This window comes from Ischnura elegans, chromosome 6 (assembly GCF_921293095.1).
Source record: "Ischnura elegans chromosome 6, ioIscEleg1.1, whole genome shotgun sequence".
Taxonomy (NCBI): domain Eukaryota; kingdom Metazoa; phylum Arthropoda; class Insecta; order Odonata; family Coenagrionidae; genus Ischnura; species Ischnura elegans.
Window position 1 is genome coordinate 113,142,903 of NC_060251.1, and position 21,379 is coordinate 113,164,281.

Genomic DNA, 21,379 nt, shown 5'->3' on the forward strand with positions numbered 1-21,379 from the left:
TTGAAGGAAGGGTGAAGAGAAACCCGGCATCAGCATTAGCCTGCTCCTAACGGAAGGCACCAAGGGGACCATGGCTTTACGTCCCATCCGACGGACGGAGTGTTGCTTTTGAAATGTCCTCCACACAACATTCAAGCAGGGATCGGGCAGTATCTAAAAAATGTCTGCCACCGCCAGGATTCGAACCCAAGCCCACGGTGTGGGAAGCCAACACTCTAGCCATCACACCAACCCCATTCCCCATATTAAGTTGAAATCTTCAATTCTGTTTCATATCAGAGGATTTTGCAAGACCCATATCAGTGACAGAATTTTAAGATATCATATTTTCTTTCTCAACCTTTTGACTTACATATGTATCCATTAAAAAATCTAACATATGTTAAATACCCAAATTGATGACCTAAACTCAAAATTTTAATGGATACAGAATTTCAAGACCATATTTAAACATATTGAAGGGAATTCACTTAAGTTAAAGAGCATTTGCTCCGTAGAGTTCCATTATCTTTAATATTTGCTAAAAGCACATCAAGAGATTCTCATAAAATCAAATTTTATATTATCTTTGTCCTGTAACGGTCTGGTCACAAAACTCTAAAACAAGAATACTTCAGAGTAGAGAATCACATCACACGCACTTCTACCTTTTTTGTCTGAATATTCCAAAGAACTAACTAGCTTTCTGCATTCCTCTTAGAAAGTTCAACAGCACTTTTTAACAGCAATGCAAGTCATCACAACCCAAATTCACTATTGTCATGTTTATCAGTCGGTCAACAAACTGGCATCTTCACATTCAAACTACAATTATTGAGCAGCGAATGCCACATAGTAGCACCACAATTTCCGGGTACTGCAAAAAAAAAACGCCCACAAAACACAGCGACAAACCACAAAGCACTGCACGAATACTGATGCAGTAAACCCTTGGAATAATCAATGACATACTCTGGCAATTATGTAGACTTCATTGGAGCCAAGAATTTTCTTTTCACCTCCTCGATAACAAATACATTGTTAAAAGCGAAACAATTACATGATAATTTTGGATATAGATATCACAATAATGAGTATAAAATGAGGCTAATGATATAGCGTAAATGGTAGGAGTTTGTTCAGAGAAAGAAGTATAAATACACAGGATTGTTACTTGACAAAAAAGCATGAAGCTACACGAGATCATTACTTTTCCAGCAACTTTGTGTTCAGTGTAGAAGTGTAAAAATCCTAAGGTGTAAAATTCCTTCAGTAAATAAATAGATGATGTTTGCACTTTAAATATGCCATTAAAGCACAGCATCCTTCTCATAAGATGGTAAATATTAATTGCACATAGTTACTCGTTTATTATATGATTGCACTTAAATGATTAAATTCCCTGAAAGAATGTATGTGTATATGTATAAAACTTTGGATTGATTTCATAAAATCTACTTGTCATGGCTATGCTGTCACAGTTTTCTTATCTCCCACATCACTATCATTCTTATGGCGTGGAGAAAGGGCTGTGGCTTCCTCTTGGTCTTCCACAATTTTTCTGAAATAGAATTCATAGTAATTAGAACTTATCTGAGGTAAGACCCATTGAATATTTGATTATCACAAAGGACTAGGTATCAGTGACACACATTCAATATTTGAGACTAGGAAGCCTATATGAGGAGGCAAAACTTGGGGCCTGAAAATGAGTCCCTCCCATTGATAGCAAAGTTGGAGTATGTGTGCGAAGTGCAACTCTTGGCTGATGTTGTAAATTTATCCCACTCATGTCTCCAGCCATAGTGAAAATCTTTTCACGTTTGCCAAGTGTTATACTTCAATCCTGTTGCGTGAATAGCAATGAAATTTACGTCGATATAAGATCTAATGCTTTCCTGACAAATACAGTCAAAAAAGGCTATTTGGGCTTCTAGTTGGGTTATCTCCCTCCATTTAGTGGGGCTAAACCCCACTTTAGACCGACTAAAGCCCAAAACTTTTACCATCAACCCTAAAATATACATATAGTATGTGTTTTAAAGATCGCTTTTATGAAATCCAAAGGGGGTTAGGATAGTTCTGTAATTAACCTCACTTCAAAAATATAGAAGGAAATAATTTCTACCACGTTTATCTAGATGGCAAACAATACAGATGTGTACTATTGTCTCTCGTGTGCAGACATCCTTCTCCGTTGCCTTTCTATGAGCGTCTCTTTCTCGAGGCGCCTCCCTGGCGCTAGCCTCCACATACCCTGGTGGAATCCGCAAGGACCTTCGTGGTGGAGCTCGAAACTAAGAGCTCACAAAATGGTTGCGTTTTTACAATTTTCATAGTAACTTGGTCACAAACTGAATAAAAATAGAATACATAGTTATAAAAATTTGAACTAGTAAAAATGAAAAACTTCACTTCAATATTTCTAGTCATCAGAAAAAATCTGATATAAAATTTACAAAATTATTATAACAAATACCTCTGCGAAAATATTTCATGTTCCATAGAAAATAAAGATTTGCTCTGAAGTTTGCATGCACTATTTTTCAATGCACAAAGAAATAAAATACTGCATTTAATAGATATTTATGACTGTAATAAATAAGATACAATCAAATACGGTGTATTGCGTGTAGAGAGTAAAGCAGTATGTAGTAAATATTCCGGAATCTAATAAGTACGCCTCAGTTGAACGGAAATAATCTTTTTGAGCAAATCTCATTCACTACAGAGGTGGAGTCTATGCAATGGCCTCTACATTTCGAAAATCTCAGCCCTTGTGTAGAAAACTTCACCAAAAGTACCTAAGAGTGGACAAAATACATAAAATATGAAAATTTGATTCATAACAATATAATAATATGTATCTTAATTGATACTGTTTGTATTATATTTTACCCGTTGCCGTGCTGCCATTGCAGCTGAATTAATTCCCTTTCGAACAATTTTATATTATTTACACAATTATTGTTATTTTATAGTGCTTCCCGGACTCATTGAGAGCTTTCTTTGCCGGTACGCGATTTTTTTAGCGGCGATAACAAGGTTTTACCGGTATTATTTCGGTTCCTTTTATGAACTGGTATCGAAAACCACGCATCCGTGGCTGTGTGATCACAGATACAAAAAAGTGGTTTGTATGAGTGCTTCAAAACCACTTCATGACGTCGTAAACAACACTTTCAGGCACCATGCCACGTAGTCGTGTCTCGCACAAGTTGCCCGGTTTGCAGCTGCTGCGGGACGTGCATCCGTGATCATGCAGCGTGATCGCGCACTACGAGACTTTAAAAACAGGAACGTGGATCACCCATGAATGCAGGTAGTGCGCAAATGCCTCCGTTTTAAAAAGGAGAAGTCTAATGGAAATAATACGCCCGGTGTATCCTAGCATTAAAATACAGTAATTCCGGCGATTTTGCGTCCGATTTAATTCCTTTATAACATCGCAGAAAATATGGAGCGAGAGTGAAAATTATGCACGCATAATACGCAACAGGGATAAACCGCAGCCAGATAATCGGGAGTCTGCTGTATAATTCTATGAGGGGAACGATCTAAACATCTTTCTCTTGCTAGTACAAAAAGCAATTAGATTATCCATAGCATGAGGATTTTCTCTATGTACATAAGGCCCCTGATTGACTTCCATTCCAATTAATGTCCATCATCAGGGCTCTGACATACTTTCCAAAGTTCTCCCCATCTTCTATTGTTTCTGGTAACTGTTTCTTCATTGTCTCCGGCAGCAAGAGCACCATTAGTCCCCCAGCAAAGGCCAAAGCACCAAATATGATGAAGGGCATGGGTTTCCAGTAGTTTGCCTGAAAAAAATCAGACAAATAAAATTAGTTCAATCATGTAACTCTTAAGTCGTACTCATATTTTTTCTTTGAGACAACCCATTTGGTGAGAAAATAAATCATATGAAATATTAATGCCAATGAAAAATATATCAAACAGCCTCAAAGACAATAAGAATCACCTTCAAGAAATTGGTTCTCTTTAGGAAAATTTGGGTAAGTTACAAAACATCACTATAAGAGGTTCACTACATAGAGGTTTAACTGTATTCATGTAAATTATTATTTTCTATACTCAAGATGATGTTAATTATGCTGATAAATGAGACATCATTGAAATCAAGTTAACTGCTCAATGTTGGTATTCTGGCTGTAAAATTTGTCAGTTTCGGAACAATAGGGCACCAAAGATTTTCAGGCAGGAGGGTGCACTGGGATTAGTCCAGGTGTCCAGGCGGCCTAGCACGCGCCTGGCTGGGTTACAGAAGTAATAATTTTCAGTACATTATCCATAGAGAGTAATTAGCAAAAGATTCCACTACCCATATGCCAACGTTGGTATTGATAGAAATAATTATCACAGACCCTGATGAAAAAAGCACAAAAATAAGGGTGGGAGTTAGCAAAAATAGGTTGATTATGAATTAACCTTTTCCCTACTAAAGACGTAAATGTACGTGTGGGCGTTTCTTGACCCGGGAGACGAAAGCCGTATATTTCAGTCTGAGACTTTCCTGACCAAGAGAACGAAAGCCGTATACATATATAGAGAGAGTTTTCTAGCTATCCCCCTTTTATGAGTCGCGGGTGTACGACGTCTTTGTTTTGGGACCCAACACTACGGGGTTTAGGCTTTACCCTCGGAATCCGGGAGCAGGTACCCTGACCCCTCGTCTTTTATTACCCCTCTTAGCAGTAAGGGTCCGCGGTCAGGCAATTGTTTAACCAGTCAGTTTTCGAAATAAATATTTGTTCTTTTCTCAAGAATTATAACATATGAATTGAAGTCTTTGTCTTTTGAGCTGCGTTTACAATTTTTAAACGAAATTTTACGATAAATATTAACTTCTCGAGTTCTGTATAAACATCAACATGGAAATTGTTACTGCATTAAATGTGTTAATATTGACCTTAGAACTTCGTTTAAAAGTTGACAATGCTCAGAAAAAAATGAAAAATTCAATTCAAAGTCTGCAATTTACGTGCAAGCAACAATTATCCATGTGCTAAATACATATAAGCAATACATAAGTTGATCGCGAATCAATGCCGTAGGTATGGTCGTAAACCCTGAAAGGAGGGAGCACTACTACTCTTGGAGTCCGAGATAATGCGGAGTCCCAGCGGGGAGGGGTCAAAAAAGGTTCGGCGAGACCCTTCTTAACGAATGTCCTCCAAAAATGCTCCGTACTACAAGAAAGAAGTCTCTTGGGGCTCAGTACTGCAGTCATGCTAAGACGAAAACACTGCCGTCTCGAAAGGGTTAACTGGAAAATTACCTTGAAATTTTAGAAAGATACCAAGTCTAGTCATTTATGTATTTGAACTTTTCATGTGGTGTAAATCATGAAGGAAGAAACCTTGGGATAAAAAATAACTTGGACATAATATAGAATGGAGACTCAAACTCCATAAATTACTGTGGCTAGTTCTTCAGAAGAATGACAGGTGGCATTCTGTCTACACTTATTAACTCTACTAATGCCCCATAGCTAGGAAGCTAATATTTTGTGAAATGCTTAATTTAAATTAATTGTCAAATTTTTCTAGAAATTTTTTACATAAATGCTTAGTATTGAAAAAGTTTTACATCACTAAAATGACAAAATATAACCAGCTGAGTGGTAGAGATGCATCCTTTTCATGAGTCCTTCAAATGCCAAATGAAACTTACCAATAAATTGATGAAAGGAGCGAGTATTCCTCCGACTCGTGCAGACATTGAGCTGGCTCCTATGGCAACATTCCTTATTACGGTAGGGAACTGCTCAGCCGAAAAAATATATATGGCCCCATACGCAGCAGTGATAGCCAGTTTACCAAACATGGCTAAGGAAATAAATAACCAGTTCATATCTGAAACAAAATGGGGAAAATTCTATTACATTGTGAATCAATATCTACCTTTACCCGTACGTTGACAAAGAAATTAATCTCAGAGACAATTTTTTAAAAATTTATTTCATTAGAAAATGCAAAATTTATAGGAGATCATGATTAAACTCGCACAGCTAATACACACGTTGATGGGGTTATACATATACATTATATATTTCAATAAATATGCACAATCTCTATTCACCTTCTGCAACTATCAATCCTTTTTTTTATATTAGCAAATTAAAAGCAAAAATATACCAAGTACCAAAATTTCAGATCAAAAGAATAAAAAATGAGTGGTTGAATTATATTTTAAACAAAATGAATGATTCAAAATGACCCATCTTGTCCTCCTAGTATGTATTAAGATATGGGACACACTGCTCTGACTTGATTAGTTGTCCTATGCAAGATGAGATTTTTCAAATGTGTGGTAACAGAGATGAGATAGGCAAAATGATAAAGAGGCAGTGAATTTTAGATTGTGATGGCAAAACAGCATTTACCTTCAGGAACAGCCAGGGTGAGAAGCAGAGCTAGCCCTCCGATCAACATGCTACCGCACAGTGGCAGTTTCCTACCCCATCGATTCAAAGTCAGCAGTGCAAAAGTATACCCTGGCAAACAAAAATAAATCATGGATCAGGGAGAAGTGACACAAAAGTCTGTTTAACCCTCTGGTGAAAGCACCAATTTCACTCCCACAAGTGGTTGCGCAAAGGAAATTTACAGCAAATACAAACTGCAATCCTATCGTTAAGTTCGAAGTAAAAATCTGAGGAGAAATGGCTGATTAAGGTAAATATTAGGGATGAGTCGATTCCACTTTTTTTCGATTCCGATTCCAATTTCGATTCCTTCAAATCGATTCCCGATTCTCGATTCCGATTCCATTGATTCTTACTCCTTCTAACAGGTGGGATTTTGATTTATCTGTAGCATTGCTGTCATTAAAATTTGGGAATTGAATGGAATAAAATAACTAGGGATGGACGGATCCAGGATTTTTGGAGCCAGATCTTTCGAATCGGATATTTTCGAATCCAAAGGCATTTTCAAATTCCTGCCATTAAACAAAGTCATTATTCAAGTTTATTGTGGGTACATACAATCAATGGAATGCTTTTTAGATTTTCATACACATTTTAATATTTTTATAAATTAAAAATTATTTTATGGGCTTTCCAGTTGTTTTTTAAAAACATCTTTACATACACAGGGCCTAAACTGTTACGCTTGGGTTTGGAAATGAAAATAGGAAAAATCTTAGGATGAACCACTGACCAGTGGCACAGCGAGAGGACCCCCCTAAATATAAAAACACAATTACTTTCCTTCATAAAAGGGAAAAAAATATTTAAAAATCTTGAATTTACAAAAATGAAAAAAAAAAGAATCTTTGAAAAATGAAGTTTTTCTATTATGAAGGGCGTTAAAATTAGTTTGAAACCCTCTCCTTTGTACCCTGTTGTTTTAAAATTTTCCCCCCTGGTTTTGGACCCCCCCTTAACAAAATTCCTGGCTACCCCCCTGCCATCGACTATGGTGAGGTGGATTTAGCACATCCTCGCGATAAAATACACCACAGTGCATGCACACGGCATTCATTGGTTCTCCTTATCTCAATGGAAATGTTTATGCACAATGAAAGACATTATTATTGATGTATCATTAAATTGAATTGCAACTGCTCAATTAGCAACACAATTAACAGTATTTAAAACGGCATTATCGTCACGTGCGATGATGTGTTCAACCGCTCAGCATGAGGAAGGGGTGGGCAGCAGAAGCTCGTAAAGGAGAGGTGGAGGGGAAGGAGCAGTGGCGTAGCCAGGAATTTCAATCGGGGGGGGATCCAAAACCAGGGGGGAATTTTTGAAAAACCGGGCACAAAATAATGGGTTTTAAACTAATTTTAACACTTTTTATAATCGAAAAACTTAATTTGTTAAAGAAAAATTTTGTAAATTCCTGATTTTTCAATATTTTGTTTTCTTTTGTGAAGGACAATAAATGTGTTTTTATATTTCGGGGGGTGGGGTCCGGACCCTCCCCATGGCTCCGCCACTGGGCGCGTAAATGAGAGGTGGAGAGGAAAGAGCACGCTTCCTCCGTATTTCAAACAACAAGGCTACAAATGAGGGAGTCGGACGAAGAAGTCAGATCTTGCTTCAATGACGTCGTTGCCTTCAAAGCGAAGCCGGGCGCGCTACGTGATACATGTAGTTGGCGTTTCCGATCCGTCTCTAATTGTTTGAGGGGTTAATGCTGCGCTTGTTTCTTTGAAAATTGTGCTGTTTGGACAATGTTGCATATCAGTAAAGTCTAATTGTAGAATTGTAGATAGAAAACTGAGTGGCAATCAATTAGAGCTGAAAAGCTATCAAGATATCTTCGGGCCCAGAAAGTCACTCTCCTAACATTTGACGTCTAGAAACGGAGAATTGAAGCAGGTAGGCCAAAAAAGGTCAGTTGGTGAGACGAGTTAGGGATGAAACACGCGTCAATTGTTTTCGTGTGATTTGATATTTTCCTTATAAGACAATGATTTTTGGTCCGTGTGATTTCGGATACGAAAAAAAAAACAACAGAGGCACGGGCTGATGGACGGCCGAGGGTGGTTTTCTGAAATCTGCGACGTTGTTACTTTTGACGTGGTTATTATCCTACGGCGCTGAGATTCCTCCGATGATTGTTCAATCTCTTGGGAAGAGTCACACTGTGTGCCAGTCATATTTTGCCTTTTTTATTTTCTGGCTGAAAATCCTGGCCACAGCTGAAATTCTACTCGCAACCTCTGCGAGAGTTTTCAAACAAAACGGTTCATGAGTAGGAAAAGAATCGCATGCGACGACGCATTCGAAGAGTGAATCGGAACTCTTTCCACCCTGATGGGGCGTTGTATTCACTGAAGCTATTATTTAAAATTTCGGATCCAGTTCCGATGTCTTCCACGACTTCGGATCCGATGTATCCGATGAAGGGCAATATCCGCGGATATTTGGATCCGAGGTATCCGATCTGACCATCCCTAAAAATAACAGTAGCCGCGGTGGCTACATTCTCGTTTGGCCTCGGTGGCTAAACAATAATGTAGCGTTCATTGCGTCCATACATACTAGAGCAGCCTGGCGGGCGCGCGGTGGCGGCCGAACGCAACCTGTCGAGTCCACCCGGAGGCCGCGGCGGCTTATGCCAAGCAAGTATCAACTTCCTCAAGGGTTGCAAGGGATGAAACTGGGCTATACAAACGCGAATGTGTCTATTTTTTTTATTGACGCAGACGCGTGTTAGTCTAAAAAAGTTACACATAAAAAAACCCGCTCTCAGCGCGTATTTGTAAGAAACTTTTTTTCACAGGAAAACTCGCTCTCTGCACGTTTTTATTATCATCAGACTTCAAATAAAAAAATATATATCGATCTATTATACTTTAAAATTGGTGATCCAGATGAATTCTCCGAATGTGATTCATAATCGCAATAATTTGATTTGCCGTGACCAGCGGTTAATAAAAGAACGGAAAACGCATGCATTGCTTCACGATCCCGTGGTTTCCAATTTTTTTTTCTCTAAGAGTTGCTCATGAACACGCGCCAATTCAGGGTTCGTCGGTTTGTCGCTCTTGCCGACATTTTCATGTTTCCGAGGCCTCTTAGGTATGTTCATCACAGCACCCCTGTGCCGGGCGTATCCTCCGCACGGGCAAGGCTGACACCGTGGCCGCTCAGGTATGTGGCAGCATTTATGCCCCAAAATTATAGTCTATGCTCAATACATTTATCTTCCTGGAATCGATGGAATCGGAATCGACTTTAGGCGATCGATTCTCGATTCCGCGCCCGAGAATCGGTGGAATCGAGAATCGACATTTGGAATCGACTCGTTCCTAGTAAATATTGTATATTTTGTAGCTTGATACCAAAATGACATACATTGCTAATCATATTAGTTCATACCCATGTCCTGCTTATCTTCGCATCTGATTTATGTTGTCCCTCAACGAAAATACCATGATATTTTAGTTATTTTAAATATCTAGCACACCATTATTGACAACTATTTTTACATGAACTGTGAATGTAAATGCTGGTATAATTTACAATGCCATCTATCATGACAACTATAAATGGTATGGTATTTGGAGGAGGCGACCGACAGCTGAGGTCATTTGCGCCATGAGGGAAGGGTAGGTAAGGAAGGGTGGAGAGAAACCCGGCGTCGGCGTCAGCCTGCTCTTAACGAAAGGCGCCAAGGGGACCACGGCTTAACGTCCCATCCGACGGACGGAGTGTTGCGCTTGAAATGTCCTCCACACAACATTAAAGCAGGGATCGGGCAGTCTCTGAAAATTCTCTGCCACTGCCGGGATTTGAACCCGAGCCCGCCGGGTGGGAAGCCAACACTCTAGCCACCACACCAACCCGATCCCCCATGACAACTATAAACAAGTGAAGTTTAAGTCTTCTTCATCCTGACTCCTCAAACTCTCACTTATGTCACATAGCAATTAAGACGTTTGGAGGATAAGTTTTTTAATTGCATATAAACAATTAGCAAATCTAAGTCCATGGGAAAACTGACCACCCTCAAGCGACCAATGAATGCCCGAGACTAGATGATGATGGGCAGACATAACTGATCACTCCCGATCTGCGAGTGATGACCCAGAGTGGTCATTACATTTCGTTCTGTTATCTGCTATTAATAGCCAGTAGCCTTAGGGCATTTGTTTGTCTCATAAGCTAGCTATAATTAAACAAATTATTTTCCTTTCATTAAGTAGTTGCTACTAGTTGCTTTGTATTTAAAGATATGATATTAAGAATGAAGATTTTCATTACAACAACAAGTAGAGTACACTCCCGATTATCTGGGCTAATGATGGGGAATGTCGGCACGAATACTCGGAATACACGGATAATCCAAACTCTCACTTAAATGTCTTGCAATGTTCATAATTTACCAAAAAAATACAAAATATTATTATTTATGCAGTTATTCTGTTATTTTAGAGTGCTTCCCGGACTCAATGAGAGATTTCTTCGCCAGTTCGCGATCTTTTTAGCGGAGCGCGGTCGTGCACGGCGAGGCTTGGAAAATAGGATCACGGTGCTCCCGTGAATGCAGCTAGTGGGCGATACTTCCATTTTCCGAAGGGGATTCTAACGGAATTTATCCTAGCATTAATGCAGTAATTCCGATGATTTTGCGTTCGATTTTATTTTACTTTTAAAGATCGCGGAAAAAATTGAGCAAGAGTAAAAATCATGCACGGATAAACGGCAGCCAGGTAATCGGGAGTCTGCTGTATATTGAATATCCTCCAACCCTGGGTGTCCATTTCCTTTCAACTCGGCCACCGCAACAAACATGTTCCCATTCTGGGCCTGGACACAGGCATTATTGAGTACAAACACCACCAAATGGAGAGCTCAGAAACCAAAATATGAGGAAATGCGTCACGAGTGCACCCACCAGAGGGTCAAAAGAAATTCTTTAGAATGGATGGATACTTTGCATTACCTGGGATCTCGACCACACCGGAGATTATGAAGTTGAGGTAGTCATTGCCTCCCAAATTGGAGGTATTCCAAGACAGCCCGTAATATGAACCACTAATCACCATCCTGTGGACAGTCATATAAAGCTGTAATGGTTAATTATAAAGCATGTAAATCAGAGGCTTGGTAACATATTTCTTGTAAAAATAATGAGAACAAAGAGCATTCATAATTGTGCAAGTCTCAATTAACATCAGTTTTAATTACATGCAGAACTTTTAGGAAGCAAAAAGCCAACTGAACTCACAAAGTATCAAAATGTACAACAAGGGTTAGGTTATGCAACTGAACGCAGTGGTGCAGCAAGGGGGGGAGGGTTGGGTGATAAAACCCCCCCCCCCCCCCAGAGCTCAGAGAAATTTTCAAGTTTAATCCATTCTAATTTTTTTTCAATATTTTTATTTGGATTAATATTACTTACAGAAGAGTTTAAATATTAATAAAATATCCCCCCAAAAGTTGTAAAACCTACCATTTTGAACCATTTATCTTAAAAACTTTCTGGGGGAGGGCCCCCGCACCACCCGCTTACCCTAGCGGGTATTCCACACCCTCCAGACATCCCAGTATTAGTTGCACCTAAACCCCCCCTAGCCTTAATTCCTAGCCCCTGGCTGAATGGGTGGGTATAGAAAAGTTGGCGACTCTGACATTGTGAAAAACCAATCACATAATGCAAGTAATTCCAAGCCTGAATCGCACTTAACGTCAATTTCCTAAATGCAATGAAATGTCTGATTTCAAACCAGTGACTCATTAGGAAACAAGCCTTCTTTAACTTTGACTCATAAATGTGCTTGGAGTTCCCTACTCACATCTTGATATTAAAACAGAGCCAAATTTTCTTCTCCCTTGCCAGAGACCACTCAGGGGTTATCGATTCTGGAATGCCAGGCATCAATTTATATCCTCATGGTGGAGAAAGAAGGGTAAGGGTTTGGAGGGGAACATTCTGGACTACTCTTCATTTATTTCTAGATATTGCTGGGAGCCTGGAAATGCAAAAAAATCTGCACTATGCCTATGATTCCAATGCACATACATGGTGGGTGAGGAAAGGTAGTCGCCAGATGAGTTGCAGAGGAAAAAGAAGGTTGGATAGAGCAAATACTGAGCAGGAAGTGGATCTCGTAAATTGTATAAGCGGGTAGAATGTTGGGTAAATGAGGGCGAGGAAGGAAGAGAATGGGAATTTTTAGACAGAATGAAAGGGTCTTATTCTTTTTCATGGCCTTATTGTGAACTTAAAGAGAGAAGTCCATGAAGAGAAAGAAGACTGGTGGTATATTTCCTTAACACGTTGCGTACGGATGGCGAGAATTCTCGTCATTTTTTTCCCGAACGTTCCGGACGGATGACGAAGATTCTCGTCATTTAGGCGCGTCAACCTAAAAAATTTTATAGCATACAGTACGTATTCGTTAGTACGTTTTCAGTGGTTGTTCGTTATTCATAATGAATTGATGCATTGTATTGTTTGATTGGGTAAACTTGTATTCTAAACATTAGCTTTTTAACCATGTTTAAACCAAAGGCATTACACCCTAATATGCACATATTTCCAATCTCGACACCTACACCCAGAATCGGCATTCCTAGGAATTTAAATACCCCGGTACGCAAAGTGCTAATACTCGATGGAAACCTAACTTTATCGGTAGAATACTTTAACTACAATAATAATTATTTGAAGGGCAAAGTATTTTTTTACTTCCAAGACTTACCCAAAAATCCTAGCTTATAAGGTTCATCCACAGCTATGATTACCAAGTTCAGAATATTTACGAGGTTCTCTACGTCAACATTAAGATGAGGGAAACGTAAGCAAATTTGTTTTTTGTAGACGGCCTTAACCTCAAGAGCTTGTCTTTAAATATAAACAACTGAACAAGAATAGAAGAAATGCATAAAATCTCCTTCGCAATCTGTTTACATAAACACTGAAATCATAAAACTCACCAATTGAAGAAAATGTATAGGGTCTTCTTTCTCAAATTTGGATATCTGAATAAATCCAGCAGAGAGTGTCGTTGAGTGTTATCTTCTTCGTCAACCTTTTCCTCTGTGATTTTTTTAAAAAGCTCTTCTGGAATTTCAACTTTATTTTCTTTGGCTGCCTTATTAAGTAATACTTTCACTTCATCTACCCTTCCTTTAGTCAAGAGCCACCTCACTGACTCTGGAATGATCCTACAAAGACAAAAAAAATGGTTTGATACACAAGTGCAACATGGAAATACATATGCAGATAAGTACAGCGGCAGAAAAAATTAATGTGAAGCTCATTGGCGAGCTGTTGAGAGATGCTACCACTTCGGGAACTACTGGACTATGTCTCAGATGTCTGCCTTCCACAAATAAGTCTGACTAATGTTCTCCTTCAACTGGGAATTTTCAAACTACATACACCATGCACTGGGGAAATTCAGTGTTTTCCAGTGCCATTTAAGTGGCCCTAACCATTATCTGCGTGTTTGATGCATCGACATGTCTGCTCTCTTCCTCCATTATTTCAAAAGCAAATTCCCTAAAATTTGGCAAAGTAGAGAGAAAGAAAAATTTTAAGCTCCATGAAAGCCAAGTAGTATTCTCTTTTCAATTGAGTAATACAAAGCCCTGCTCAACACTATTTTTCCATTAATTTTTCCTGTTGAATAACTTCACATACTGCATTTGTAATAAAAAGCGATGTGGAAATGATTTAGCTGTAAGACATTATTTATTTCCTCACTAAGCTTTGATAATTGAGATAAGTTTTCCATATAAATGTTACCCATACCTCTTGAATATTTTATCAATTTCCTCTCATTCAATACGAATGTTTTTAAGATAAAATACGATCTTTGATACTAGCTTTCTTCATCACACCTGGCATCGATCCCCTCTTTCCATTTGGATGTTCACGCTTAACTATTTCTCTCATTTACATGTCACCTCACAGAAGTCTTAACTTTTTTTGTTGTTTGAATTGATTTCCACACAGCATTTATTTTCCATAATTAATTTTTCATAATTTTAATACTGTTCAACTATGGTAATGTAAAAGATGTCATTTTTCCATTAATAATAGATGTCAATTTAAGAATACAATTTGCTTCAAAGAAATTGTTATTTTCCTATATTCAATGCCCAAAATACAAGAGCAAATCTTACAGCAGGAACATGGTACATACCTAATCGTATTTCATAAAGTCTAATCATGGCAAAACAATGCTTACCACCAATAGCTGAAGAAAATGATTCCAGGGACGGTGAGGGCGACTTGAAGCATCCGCCAGTCCTTCACAAAATATGAAAAGAAGGCAGTGACCAAGAACCCAAATGAGAAGAAGTACTGACAGAACACTCCAGTGAATAGTCTTGCAGACGGTCCCACCAATTCCACACCTGCAACGTCAAAGAGGATAACCATCGACACACAATTCATACTCGTACTCTACACAAGTGAAATTCACCAGGGGTGGTCTGCGGTGATTGGGGGCCCTTCAGCTGGGCTGATGGGGTCCTCCTTAACAGAGGATTTTCCGGCCCTTCCCAGAAAATTTTAGGAAGTTGCAAGACTGAAAATGGATTTTGACACTATTCTGGCTCTTAAAAACTAGATAGAAATTGATAAAACATAGTGATTTTGTAAGAAAATATACTATGAAAAGTGATAATTTGTAAGCTCATAAAACTTAATAATTTACTATGGTTCCATTAACTATTTAGTGCAGGGGTCCAGCTAGGAATTAAGGCTAGGGGGGTTTCAGGCACAACTAATCCCGGGGGGGCCTGGCATACCAACCAAGATAAGCGGGAGGTACGGAGGCCCTCCGCCAGCAAAAAATTAAGATAAATGGTTCAAAATGGTTAGTTTTACGGTCTTCTGAGGGATATTTTATTAATCCTCACACTATTTTATGAGTAATATTAATCCAATTAAGTAAAATGGATTCACCTTAAAAATTTCTGAGAGCTCTGGGGGGGGGGGGGGGGTTTCATCCCCCAAAACCTCCCCCTTGCTGCGCCACTGATTCAGTGAATTCGTTCCTTGAAACTGCACTGAAACCTAAAAAACCTCAAAAATAACCGTTGCGAATAACCCTTTCGAAAAACACACGGCTCTTTCACATCTCCTGACAGCTTAATTTTAATTATTATTTATTTTTTATGAAATATTTTCTCTCTGAGTGTGTTGTAAATAAAGCAACTAATGAAAATGTAGAATTTTATAATCACAAAAAAACTTAAGCTCGAGTAATCCGACTCTATTTTATTACACCTTTCATGTGTGCTCCAGAATAAATGCGACCTACCTATTTAAACCTACGCAAGGATCTTCATTAAAAACATTGGAAATTAGCTCAGAGGGAAGATGGTTACAAAAAAATGAAAGATTACATAGAAAAGTATCATCAAATTTCATTCACAAATATGTTTCCTGAAACCCAAGAAAAAAATGCATTGGATTTCTGACATCACATATGTAGAGTCATATGCCATGTCACCCTCACAATGGTGATACTATATGATAACCTACCTATCACATATGCCACGAGAAATACTCCAGATGTTGTAGCACCGACTATCATCCTTGCAATCACAAATGAGATGTAATCAGGAGCAAAAGCTGCAAAAATGCCCGCTATGACTTGCAAGACCAGGGAAAAGAAGAAAGTTGGTTTTCGCCCAAACCTGCAGTAGAAGTCAAAAATAATGCAATGAGAGAGGGTCATCACAATTATATCCATGAAAATGTTTTTGAGGGAAAGAAGAATACCAACCGATCAGATAAGTCTCCAAATATCAATGATCCCAACAATACTCCACTCATAAAAATCGAATCGGCAGTAGCACGTAACCATGCATCTTCACATACTAAGTTCCACTGGAAAAGAAGATAATTTATCTATGTTACCACAATTTAAGAAATTTTACAATGAGTAAATGAGAGCTACTGTGGGGATCTTAAAAATATTCCGATGAGTAATAGAAAGGGAGGCCAAAGCCCATACCGGGCTGTAGTGCCAAGGAAGTAGTAAGTAATAATAATAATAATAATAATAATAATAATAATAATAATACCCAATAATAATAATACCCAAATAATAATAATAATAATACCCAAAACCGAAATAGCAGGCATAGAAAGATCAATACGTACAACATTCACAAAATTTAATTTACATCACCCAAAGGCTGCAATAGAAAGGCTAACGCTACCCCGCTATATGGGAGGTAGAGGGTTAATAGATTTACAACAGCTCCTCAAAAACCAAATTCATGGACTAAAACATTTCTTCTACGATAAATCAAACAGTTCGAAGCTTCACAAATCAATAGTATATGCCGACAACAAATTAACACCATTAAATCTAAAAAATGGCACGACCGATGAAGCAACCAACACAGTAGCTGTTCTATTAAATAGAAAGGTAGAAGTATGGGCCCAGAAGGAATTACATGGACGACACATCAATGACCTCAATCAACCATATGTTGATAAAATCTCATCAAACAAATGGTTGTCATTGGGTGAACTTTATGGAGAAACCGAAGGGTTCATGCTTGCAATACAAGACCAGGTCATCCGCACTAAAAATTATGCTAAGTACATCCTTGGTGATAAAAGCATAACAGATGACAAATGTAGAAGGTGTTTTCAAGTACCTGAAACAATCCAGCACATTATATCTGGCTGTAAGATGCTAGCTAATACAGAATATTTAAGTAGACATAATCAAGTTGCAAATATTATCCACCAAAAACTGGCCTACCAACACAAGTTAATAGATACTAAGACCCCATATTATGTGTACCACCCTGAAACAGTGCTTGAAAACGGCGAATTTAAAATCTATTACGATCTGCCTATTCAAACAGATAAAACTATAGTTAATAATAGACCAGATATAGTGTTGATTGACAAGAAATATAGAACTTGCTACATAGTTGATATTGCCGTGCCACTGTCGCATAACATCGAAAAGACAATTACAGGAAAAATTAACAAGTACCAAGATCTGGCAATAGAAATAAAAAGAATATGGAATATGGAACAGGTTTATATAGCTCCAATTGTCATCTCAGCTACCGGTATCATCCCAAAACACATACAAAATAGTTTCAAAATACTCAACCTCCATCCAAATACTTACATCAAACTGCAAAAGGCTGTAATAATTTCAACCTGTCATATCACGAGAAAATTTCTCAACGCAATTCAATAGTGAAGAGTTACCTTGGTGAAAACCCGTGCTCTTAACACTAAAGATACTCAGTGAAAACTGAAGAAAATTAAAAAAAAAAAAAAAATAATAATAATACTAAAGGAGGAGTAGTGCCTCATTCACTCCATCAAGGTCTTCAAACTATTGGGCTATTGGACTGCCGAAAAACTTGTTTATTACCATACAAAAAGCAGCAATTTTAAATACTTGCCGGATTGTCAGAAAATTTTTCAAAACAGAGTAAAGAGACGAGAGTACTTGGTGATACCCGAACCTTGCCTACAACCAGCAAAAATGCTGTGAAAACATAAAAAAATATAAAATAATAATTTTTATTGTTCCTAGAGATCACATGTTCCGGTGACATTGGAAGTCGTCAAAATAAAGTAAATAATTAAAGTAATAGTTACAAATAAATGAAGTGATATAACGTTTACAATTTTTACAGATAAAAGAAAAAAAGTTACAATTTTAGTGGTTGATGGGCAAAGATTACTCCGAGCCCAACATAAAATCCTTCAGGCTATATTTTCTATTAAATATTTCTTCAAAGCATTCTTGAATGGTGTAGGTGGAAGACATTTAATATCATACGGTAGCCTGTTGTATATTTTTGATAGGGAGAAAAGGGGTCCTTTTTGGCAGAAAGTGCTATGGTAGTCTTTGAGGTGAATGTCATTGGTGGTTCTGGTAGCGTGATTATGGAGAGAACTACTTTTTGGAAAGTATTCAGGGTTATTCTTAACAAAAGAGGCACAGTTGAGTATGTACAGTGATGGGAATGTTAGTATTTTCAGATCATTGTAAAGAGGTAAGCCAGGTGCTCGCATAGAAACTCTGGCCATGGCTTTCACTGCACGTTTCTGCATAGAGAAAACTTTGTGGCAGCAGCTAGCATTACCCCAAAAGATGATGCCATAAGTTAGGTGAGGATATATTTTGGCATAATATATCATCTTCAGAGTATCAATGGTAGTTACTTCAGCCAGCTTTCTTATAATAAATATGCCAGTGGATAGTTTATTCATTATATAATCAATATGTGATGACCAGTCAAGGTTGTCAGTGAGGATAACACCTAATAATTTTGTTGAATGTGCCCGGGAAATCACGTGAGGACCAACATTTAAGATCATACTTGAGGTACATGGAGACCGGTTGCCATGGAACTGAAGAAAAACTGTTTTGTCAATGTTGACTTGAAGGGCGTTATCATGACACCATTCTGACATGCTGTTGATACTGCTTTGTGTGGTATTAACTAGGTCACTCCTATTTACCTCACTTGAAATGATTGAGGTGTCATCTGCATATAGAATGGCATTTTGGAGGAGGGGTTTGTCTGGCAAGTCATTAATGAAAATTAGGAATAGCAATGGCCCTAGTATAGAACCCTGTGGTACTCCTGCTTTCACAGTAAGGGGATTTGACTTAACTACTGTAATGCTTTTTGCTGTTCTGGAGGTATATTTGACAAATTGCTGACGGTCAGTTAGGTATGATGACAACCAGGAGAGAGCTTTCCCCAAGATGCCCACTGACTGCAGTTTAGAGATGAGAATTTCATGATTAATTCGATCAAAGGCTTTGCTTAGATCAAAGAAAACACCAGCTGCTAATTTGGTGACAGTAAGTAGTAGTAATAGAAGGAAATAACTGTGGAGTAGCCAGTGGCATATCTTTACACAGGGTTTTTACCAGAGGTCGTGAATGAGCTCAGCAAATAACCCTAGGATTTGCAAAGTCCCACCCCTCTACACTACCCTGCAAGTTGATTAAATAGGCGTGCGTTAGGTCACCAGCGTTAACAAGTAAACCAGTATGGAACCCCCAATATCTATTATGAGTCGGCAGCCCTGATGCCACATGACCAGGCAAACAATAAATTGATTGTAATATATTATATTATATGCAAATCTACGCAAAGAGCAAATATCATGGAGTGGAAAAATCATTAGCATTGACTTTTGCAAAGGCTTTCCCTTAGTGAAATTTACACATATTTTTTGCACTAGGGGCTATATGGTATTCTGATTGATAGCACAAAATCATTATCTCAAACACCTACAAGATGAATTTTTGGCTGGCCTCATGAATGGTGGTGAAAATCACAATAACTGTCATGGGAAAAAATTCCACAGGACAAGGAATTTTTCACGTTCTGATGACTATCTTAAATTCTTTTTAAGCGTTTCCAAACACCGTTACTCCATAGGAAACTCTGGAAAAACTGTAGTTATTCTAATTTCATTCCATTACTTTAATGAATAACATTTTATGGTATTAGAGAGCTCACCTCCATGACAGCACTGCTCTCATATACGGAGGTGTCATAGACCCAGCTGTGACATTCAACACTTTTATTAGCAGGTATGCCTTCTTGAAAGTATTCCGATGTAAAATTGGCATCATAACGAAGGCACTTTGCGGGTCCATGATGAGACTTGTCCCATGGTATAGTCATGTTCAAGTCACTTCCCAAATCAAATGTGGCATTGTCCGCCTCATATGGTAACTTGCACCTGAAAGTTATATTTCAATTGATAAATAATACTGGGGCAATAAATACTCTTGATTATAGTTCAGAAACATTTGCGATATAGCTACAATCCCATTACTTGTAATACTGACAATACTCTCTGATATGACAGAGTGAATTGAACCTCATAGCATTTGAAATAAATGTATGTATTTCATCTGGGATAACAAAACATACACCACATTCTAATGATAATAAATATGCATGACTTGAGAAAAAATCTATTATTAAAGATAACTCCTACTGGTTTAAAACAATTATTTCACCTGTTCAACACTTGGTGTGCCCTAAAGAAAAACATTTAGTAAAGGGGAATGTTATCCGAGTCAATAACATGAATTTTCGCAAAGAATTCAGAAGAAAACTCACCGGTGTTTCACTCTGGCACCTAAAAATACCCACGCAAGTTTATGGAGGGCACAAGAAATAGTTGGTATGCAAAGAAGGAAATAAATCCTTTTCTGATAACGACCAAACTCCCCCAAATGTTTCAGGGCTTCGTCGTAACCCATTGTGGATGCTTCGTTTCCTGGAAAAAACACAAACTCGTCAATGAAAGTCTAAACATAGACAATAAAGTCCACATAAAAATAATCATCATTCATACTGACTATAATTTCATTATTGACGGACTTGCATTTCAAAGAAACTCAACACAGCTTAAAATGAATAATTAAGAGTGATCTATCACTTTCACGAATTCACATTACTACATATTACAATCTTCAATTGAAGATTCTCGTCGTTGCTGCATAAAGGTCACTGACGCACAAAAAATAACCTCAAGCGAGAGAGCAAACGACAACAACACGTATCCCACATCAGCTGGCTCGTCCGGAAAATTTTAATCTGATAATAACCTTGACTAGCGCAGCAAGCATGTGAGGTAGTAAGCATGCGTTATATTAGGTTATTCAATCGGCAAAGGCGAATAATATCTTCTTCACGGCAACTTATACCAAAAATCATAGATAAAATCCAAAATACAAGAGCGCCCGTTAAATTCCACAGATTTACTGATACCAAAATGATAAAAAAAGTACACCCACTGGAAAATACAATGCGGTAAAACCTGGCCTCATACATAATTAATTAATCGGTACCAGCCGGGGTAACCCCCTTCGATGAAAATTGCAGGTGTGAAAAAAATCAGCGTCAGACGCCAGAGCCATGAATACTACT

General features: G+C 38.1%; 1 protein-coding gene across 7 annotated transcripts in view; it reads right to left on the reverse strand.

Moving 5' to 3' along the window:
• Nucleotides 1-494: 494 nt before the first annotated feature.
• Nucleotides 495-21,379, reverse strand: part of LOC124161515 (organic cation transporter protein-like) — an 86,435-nt gene continuing 65,550 nt past the window's right edge. For 5 of the 7 annotated variants that reach the window (XM_046537864.1, XM_046537865.1, XM_046537862.1 and 2 more), the window contains 11 exons: nucleotides 20,567-20,726; nucleotides 19,955-20,180; nucleotides 16,213-16,316; nucleotides 15,969-16,123; nucleotides 14,665-14,833; nucleotides 13,406-13,636; nucleotides 11,409-11,512; nucleotides 6,389-6,499; nucleotides 5,677-5,858; nucleotides 3,667-3,803; nucleotides 495-1,540 (listed from right to left, as the gene is read on the reverse strand). In XM_046537864.1, coding sequence (XP_046393820.1) covers nucleotides 1,447-1,540; nucleotides 3,667-3,803; nucleotides 5,677-5,858; nucleotides 6,389-6,499; nucleotides 11,409-11,512; nucleotides 13,406-13,636; nucleotides 14,665-14,833; nucleotides 15,969-16,123; nucleotides 16,213-16,316; nucleotides 19,955-20,180; nucleotides 20,567-20,709 — 1,656 coding nt within the window. In that variant the 5' untranslated portion in view covers nucleotides 20,710-20,726 and the 3' untranslated portion in view covers nucleotides 495-1,446. Of the gene's footprint in view, nucleotides 1,541-2,107; nucleotides 2,334-3,666; nucleotides 3,804-5,676; nucleotides 5,859-6,388; nucleotides 6,500-11,408; nucleotides 11,513-13,405; nucleotides 13,637-14,664; nucleotides 14,834-15,968; nucleotides 16,124-16,212; nucleotides 16,317-19,954; nucleotides 20,181-20,566; nucleotides 20,727-20,808; nucleotides 21,020-21,379 lie in introns of those variants that run through there. The other 2 variants (XM_046537866.1, XR_006865370.1) reach the window with 2 other exon arrangements.